The following is an 8,047-nucleotide window of genomic DNA, read 5'->3' on the forward strand; positions in this document are numbered from 1 at the left end:
AAAAAAAAAAAAAAACGTAGTTATTAGTTTTTATTTTTTTAATTAAAATTAGTTTTAGTAGTAATTTTCAATGCATCTATAGTGTTTATTTCTAATTTCCTTTTCAATTTTGGTTAGTTTAAATTATAGTTAAATGAAATTTTAGCCTTGGCAACTAGCGGAAATAAAATGAATTTAAGTTTTTTTATATTTTATTTCCGTTTACTTGTATTTTGCTTCAATAAGTCAAAATTTGGTCCAAAACAAAAAAGCAAAACACTACAATTTATAATAACTTTTTTTCAGTTTTCAGCATCCTTATTCCAGTCTGTGTCACACGATCCTTCAGAAATCATTCTAATATGCTGATTTGCTGCTCAAGAAACATTTCTGATTATTATCAATGATGAAAACAGTTGTGCCGCTTCATATTTTTACTTTTTTTTCAGGATTCGTTAATGAACAGCATTTTTTTGAAATAGAAATATTTTGTAACATTATAAATGTCTTTACTGTGACTTAATTCAAACCATTCTGAATAAACATATTTATTTCTTCTTCTCAAAAATAAAAAAATCCTACTGAGCCCAAACTTTCGGTGGTATACATAAAGATACATGTCGTACAGCCCAAAGGTACAACACAGACACGTGCATCTGCGTGTAAGAGAGGCTCTGGGTAGACAATGTTTTATCCCACGCGTATAACTACACACAACACAGGTGTGTGGCAGCAATGTAAATGGGACATTTCTTTGGGTGTGTGTGTGTGTGTGTGTGTAAAAACCTCACCTCTGTCTGATTTGGTCCAGTTTCTCCGGATCGCTGATGAGCACCTGAACACCCAGCTTCATCTTGGTTTTCTGCAGGCTGAAGTCCAGACAGGCTATCTTGGCATTGGACACACGCTTCACCATTCCTAAACAATACAAACAACATTTACAAACACACATATGAACATACACTGTGCAATGTCAAAAGCAAGCATGCGCATGGACAGACCTTGTGATCCGACAGTGCAGTTAAGTGCGTATCCGTTGACGAGGAAACTCTCTTTCTGGCTGCGTCCGTGAGCCTTCAGCACATTCACAGAGTTGATGGGATAGCGAGCAACACCTTTACCATCAACAAACTTCACAGCCAGGGCAGCGTCCACCACCATATTAGCAAAAAAATCTGAATCACTGATAGAACGTCAAGGAACAACACTTTCACTTCAAATTAGTCAACGTCTGCAAAACTCTTTTAATGCAGTTTGAAACTCTGAAATAAAATACAGACTCTTTATGCAGCCTTATTGAATACTACAATCACTTAAAAACATTTTTTTTGGATGTGACATGATTTTAGACATTTAAACGCAAAATATTATATAGAAAATAATATATACTATAAAATACTTTTAATAATAAGCAGAATCTCTAATAAGCAGTAGATAAGCAGAATTTGTATATAGAGCCTGCGCGCACACACACACACATATATATATTTCACTTCAAATTAGTCAACGTCTGCAAAACTCTTTTAATGCAGTTTGAAACTCTGAAATAAAATACAGACTCTTTATGCAGCCTTATTGAATACTACAATCACTTAAAAACATTTTTTTGGGATGTGACATGATTTTAGACATGTAAACGCAAAATATTATATAGAAAATAATATATACTATAAAATACTTTTAATAATAAGCAGAATCTCTAATAAGCAGTAGATAAGCAGAATTTGTATATAGAGCCTGCGCGCACACACACACACATATATATATTAAATTAATACAATTTTTAATAATTAAAATTTTAATAATGTTTATATAGGTAATATTATAATAATATTACATACACACACATACACAAAATGCTATATAATGTATATACACACACACACTAGCATGAAACAGCACAAAGCAGAGGATACACTCCAATGATCTTAGAGGACATGGAAGTCTTGGCAGCATTGATGAGACACTCTCTGCCCAAATCATCAGTGCTGATGGTCAGGTTCTCATTGATGTATCTGACTGCCTCCCTGTGAACCACAGCAAATTAGACCGTTTCATTTTAATGTCAATCATGCTTAAACACACCAGACTTCCTGTTGGCACAGGAAGGGACTCTTACTTGCAGGCCAGTCTGTATCCACTGATGATGGAGGTGGGGTGGATCTTCTGTTTGACGAGCTCATCAGCACTCTTCAGCAGCTCAGCGGCGATGATCACCTTCACACACACAGTGGTTCTCACTTTTAACTGATACTCAATCAACACTGTCTATTGTACTGTCAGGATGTGGAAGCTGCAGAAAAAAAACCTGCACGTCCCGTAGTTTACGACAGGTGGTTTCTGTATCCTGTTAGCATAGCCACACATACTGATACTGTATGGATGGCACTATAACAGGAAATGTTTTTTAACAGAAACGTCTATCCAAAGCAGCAAATGTCTCACCACTGATGTTGTGCCATCTCCAACCTCCTTATCCTGCAGCTCTGCTAGCTCACAGAGGACCTTAGCCGCCGGGTGCTCCACCTCCAGCAGCTTCAGGATGGTGGCTCCATCATTGGTGATGGTCACGTCCTGAAACACAGATCCGAAGCATGAGAAAACAAACCCAATAGGAACATCTACACTGCATTTGCTATCTACAAACAATTCTAATGTTTCCTATTAGACATTAAAGGGATAGTTCACCCAAAAATGTAAATTCTGTCATTAAGAACGACTTTATTCAACAATTCGTCTCCTTCACGTCACACCATAGCACCATTTTGGGGAGAATCCGCTGGACGTAAACAACGTAAACAGCGCATCCTTGTACATAAGTCGCATACGTTGTTTACATATGTGATTCTCTCCAAAATGGCGCAATAGTGTGAAGCGGAGGAGAAGAATTGTTGAATAAAGCAGTTATTTTTGTTTTCTTTGCGCACAAAAGGTATTCTTATCTGAACATCACGGGTTACTCTGACCGGAGGAAAAACGTCTGCACTTACTCCGATGTCGTCCACTAACATCTTGTCCAAGCCGACGGGACCCAGAGAGCTCTTCACGATGTTAGCAATGGATGCAGCGGCCATGACTGCAAAGCAACAAATAAAATGAATTTTTCTTTTGAATTCTTCAACTTTTCTGCTTGGCAAGATTTTGTATACCAATGTTGTTTGCACTGCAAGACCTGAAAGCAGAATATATTTTTTGCATTCCACCGCACTGCTTTTTAAACCATTTTCTATGTAGGCTAAACATGCACTATGTTTAGTGTGTTTGACCATTGCACTCACGTCTTTTGCAGCGTTTTGCGATTAACACGGTGTCCAAAGTTGCATACTGCATAGAAGGCACTAGGTTTGGTTTGTGACCATTAAAAAAAAAAAAAAAAAGTTCTATATAGTATGAATGCAAGGAGCATGAATGTTTCAAGTAGGGCTGCCACTAACAACTATTTTTATTTCGATTAATCTATCGACTAATTTATCGATTAATCTAAACGATTAATTTTTCGCCAAAAAAATTTAGAAATAAAACGGATTTCATAGTGTTCTATAATTATAATAATTTTTTTTGTGGTAATAAAAATAGATGCAAGTGAACAATAGCCTCTTTAGGACAGAAATGATATAGCCACAGTAATTAAAAGAATATGTGGACATCAAACTGTGTAAAATCAGAGTGAGGGTTTGAGCTTTTATTTTGAAACCGCGATGAAGGCGAGAAAAATGAAGTCGAGGATTTAAAAAAATCGTCTGCCATGCCGTTACGGTCACGTGACCTACAGCATCAGTTCGTCGCTTCTCTGCCATTCAGAGCTCCTCTCATGGGCTCACGGGATAGTAAAGCGTCTGTTGGACACACACTTCACCAGATGTGTAGTAGGTCATCTGGGTACTTTGTGCCTGTTTTATGAATCATATGAATTCAGACATACTACTTGGCTCGCATACCGTTTTTCAGCTAACATATAGTAGTAAAGTAGGCCTATTTGGACACAGCAGCAGCATCCTAAACATCTGTATAAACCGGCCCTTACTACGTCGTTGTGTAATTTTTGTTTCTTTTGTTAAGTTAAAATGCAAATGTTTGGTCTAGGCCTACTTGTTTAAGCAATAATTATTGGTCACATAAGTGCAGTTAGATAATTTTATAGATAGACAGATAGATAGATAGACATACACTCACTGGCCACTTTATTAGGTACACCTTGCTAGTACCGGGTTGGACCCCCTTTTGCCTTCAAAACTGCCTTAATTCTTCGTGGCATAGATTCAACAAGGTGTTGGAAACATTCCTCAGAGATTTTGGTCCATGGAAAGCAACCCAACTCTCGAGGGTTCAGACGCAGCATATTTCTCAACAACACTTAAGCCATTTAATAACCTATTTAATTGATAAATATAATGTTTGAGTATATTTCTAACAGGACTGGAGGGCAAACATAATGAATAGGTTTTTCTGAAGTCATTTAGAACGGGTTGGAAACTAGTTTAGTTTAATTAGATCCTCCAGAGATGGGGGAGGAGCTGTCCCAGTTCTATTAGAAACTATCCTTTCATAACATGTTTGCTAAACGCCAGGCCATTTCATTAAAAGAATGATAATTGTGGCTAAGAAAGAGTACAGGCTCTGGGGGGAAAGCTAGAGTCTCAAGATTTATACTGGCATGGATAAGATCCTTCAGACTAGACTACCTTAATATCATCTAGGGCTGAACGATTAATTGCATTTGCGATAATATCTCGATATGAAAAATTTCGATTTTTCAATCGCAGAGGCTGCGATTACACGGTCTCGTGACACGCGAGAGTAAAGAGGTGTGTTCGACTTGAAGATCAGATCGGTGTATGACATTAAAGTAAGGCGAGAGAAAGCATAAGGAGACGTCCGCGTCTAAGATATGTAAAATATACTGTAAGATATTTTATAACATAAAATATCTTACATACCACCACTTGTGAACGAGCCAGTGTAATGCAAATATATCTTCTTCTTTTGGAGTTTTATGGCAGTTGGCAAAACAAACCATAGGTGCATTCCCGCCACCTACTGTGCAAATATATCTGAAAGGCGAGGATATCTTCACGTTCTCGCGAGACCAGTCAGATCTCGCGAGACGCATCGGATCTCGCGAGATCTCGTCACACCCCTAACATATATAGATAGAAATAGTCAGATGATAGATACATACACAGATAGATAGATAAACACAGTATTTTAACGCGTTTGCATTCCACTGCTCTTGTTTTCTATGTAAAAACTCACTAGATGGACGTGTTTGACATTTAACACTGCATCTTAAAAACGTGGGGTCTAAATAAATTACACTTCTTACCGTAAAAAAACAAAACAAAACTTTTTGCTCCATTCCACTACCCTCCATCTGACGATTTTAAACGCAATAAACGAGTTATTTGTGAATAGCTCTTTATACGGCAGCTAAACTGTCAGCAGGTGGGGCGTGAATGTAGCATCACACAGAAGCAGAGCTGTGTTTTATTGAGGGCAAATATGAGCGCATCCCGACTCACCGTTTTGAGTCCTAACGGACTCGCCGGTCGTCCTCTGGCCGAACACGGTTAACGGACCCTCTGTCATGGACATGTTGGATGTGAGAGAAGAATGGAGACGCGCGCGGTGGCTTATGGGTAGCGGGAGGGGCGCGTGTGGAAAGTTCCAGATCGATCCAGAACAGCAGCTTTCAGTTCACACGCAAACACACACACGAGCCACTAAACCGATCCAAAGACTCGACTCTGCACATGTATGTTTATAAAGAGCTCTAAAACAACACACTAATCCACAGACTGATAGAGATATAAAAACTACAAGTCCCAGTTTGAATGCGGTAATTCATTCGAGGGTTTTCGCCGAGGCGTTTACTACGATTGAGGGACCTCTAGAGGTCTGGCGGAGCAGCGGCGGTTATTTTAAACAGTTCGCTTCAAAGAACTGTAGGTTACTCACGGAACCCCGCTCAAAGCCACTAGAAGCAGTGTTGCCAACTTAGCAATTTTGTTGCTAGATTTAGCAACTTTTCAGACTACACTAGCAACTTTTTCTTCCAAAAGCACCTAGCAACAAATTTAGCTATTTTTAAAAATTTATTTGGCAACATTTAGCAACTTTTGATAAGTGACTCAAACGATAAAAAAGGCACACATTTTCCATCTAAATTACGCAAAAAGAGGAAACCAAAGGTGCCTAGCAGTACACAGTTCACATGAATTAAGTTGGCTGCTATTAGCAATTGTTTAATTTAATAATAATAATAATAATAATTGAATAATTGTTCATTTATGATACACCTTGTTAGTAGCTTGTACTTGAGATTGTTGATCAGTTGATCAAGAAAAATATCTAGAAAAATGAAAAATGTAGTAATTTTCCAGGACATTTTCCATTATCCATTGTAACCCTGTAACCCGAAAACACAAAATACAATGCATAATTTAAAATGTAGGTAAAAAAACGTGTGAATAATAATTACGGAAAATTCCTTCATATTAATAGATTTTGCCCTATTTTTACAGACTTTTCTTAGAGTGTAGCATACGAACTACTAATACACTGCTTAAAACTATAACTGCTCAGAATGAGTAGTTTTACTAATTTACTAGCTAATAAAAATAAACTTAAATTGTAATTGTTAAAAAATGTGAAAGTGTTAAATAATTCAATGTTGTATTTAAAATGAGTTATTTATATTTTAATATTATATTATGCATTTATATTATTTTATAAACACATCTAAATTAACATATAAAAAATTTTTTTGTTTTGCTGAGATTTGATGCAGTGACAATTTTGCATCGTGATTACGCAATGACGTCACCGCGCAATGACATCGCGTCATTTAGCAACTTTTAGCAACAAATCAACCTTCCTTTAGCAACTTCCCTTACTGGCTAATAAAAATAAACTTAAATTGTAATTGTTAAAAAATGTGAAAGTGTTAAATAATTCAATGGTGTATTTAAAATTAGTTATTTATATTTTTATATTATATTATGCATTTATATAATTTTATAAACACATCTAAATTAACATATTAAAAAAAAATTTTTTTTGCTGACATTTGATGCAGTGACATAATTTTGCATCGTGATTACGCAATGACGTCACCGCGCAATGACATCGCGTCATTTAGCAACTTTTAGCAACAAATCAATCTTCCTTTAGCAACTTCCCCTGAAAATCAGTTGGCAACACTGACTAGAAGGCAAGCCTGCAACATAGACATAATAAATACCTAGACGCCTCTGCCGTCTCCTGACCTGCCTTCGTTGATAACAGACAGGTAATTAACGATCGTGTTTGCACTAAACCTCGGAGCTGTTTATCACTGCTGTTAAATTGAATCCATTATTAAAACATTTAAATACAAACAGCTACAGAGTGCACAGGCAGTAGCCCTGTATTAGCAGCAAAGCTAGTTTGGCGTTGGCGTAAAATAGCGTCGTGCAACGTCAGAAATGCCACCAAAATAAATATGTGCCCCCAGAATCCAATATACCCTTTCCAAAGTGACTACGTATTCATATTCCTCAGCTGGTATCGTGTAGAGCCCTTTGAAGCTGCATTGAAACTGCAATTTGGAGATATGACACACAACAATTTGTGTTTAATAATTCAACATTCTGGTTATGTGAAACATATCTCAAACAAATGAGATTAAACTCCTTGAATTCATTCTGATTGATGAATCTGAATGTAGTGTTTACATGAACGCTAAAGAAAGTGAGAAAGTGAAGTTGATGTGCGTGTTTATCTGTCACAAGCTTCAAATCGGAATTGATTTTTTTGACATGCGCACACTGCACAAGTATAGAGTTTCTCACATAATAAATGTTTAAATATAAAAAATCACCACACTTAGATGTGTTCACCCGATTTTTTTTGTTACTTCATAACAAATAAACGAATCACAGATATTTATTTAGTCATTTATTAGACGCTTTTATCCAAAGCGACTTACAAATGAGGACAACAGAAGCAATCAATTGTAGTATTAAAACAACTAAAAACAGATCCAAAACTAAAAGCTAAAACTTTATAAATACTACCTATACACATACAT

At 36.6% G+C, this 8,047-nt stretch overlaps 1 protein-coding gene across 2 annotated transcripts in view; it reads right to left on the minus strand.

Annotated features, from left to right (window-relative positions):
* Positions 1-5,815, minus strand: part of tcp1 (t-complex 1) — a 14,810-nt gene extending 8,995 nt beyond the window's left edge. For both annotated transcript variants that reach the window (XM_016531523.1, XM_016531522.1), the window contains exons 1-7: positions 5,499-5,815; positions 2,970-3,055; positions 2,425-2,553; positions 2,099-2,196; positions 1,896-2,006; positions 981-1,162; positions 771-897 (exon numbers count right to left, since the gene is read on the minus strand). In XM_016531523.1, the coding sequence (XP_016387009.1) occupies positions 771-897; positions 981-1,162; positions 1,896-2,006; positions 2,099-2,196; positions 2,425-2,553; positions 2,970-3,055; positions 5,499-5,571 (806 nt within the window). In that variant the 5' untranslated portion in view covers positions 5,572-5,815. The remainder of the gene's footprint in view (positions 1-770; positions 898-980; positions 1,163-1,895; positions 2,007-2,098; positions 2,197-2,424; positions 2,554-2,969; positions 3,056-5,498) is intronic.
* Positions 5,816-8,047: the final 2,232 nt, after the last annotated feature.

Source organism: Sinocyclocheilus rhinocerous, unplaced genomic scaffold (genome assembly GCF_001515625.1).
Source record: "Sinocyclocheilus rhinocerous isolate Xijiao unplaced genomic scaffold, SAMN03320098_v1.1 scaffold664, whole genome shotgun sequence".
In the NCBI taxonomy this organism is placed as follows: Eukaryota; Metazoa; Chordata; class Actinopteri; order Cypriniformes; family Cyprinidae; genus Sinocyclocheilus; species Sinocyclocheilus rhinocerous.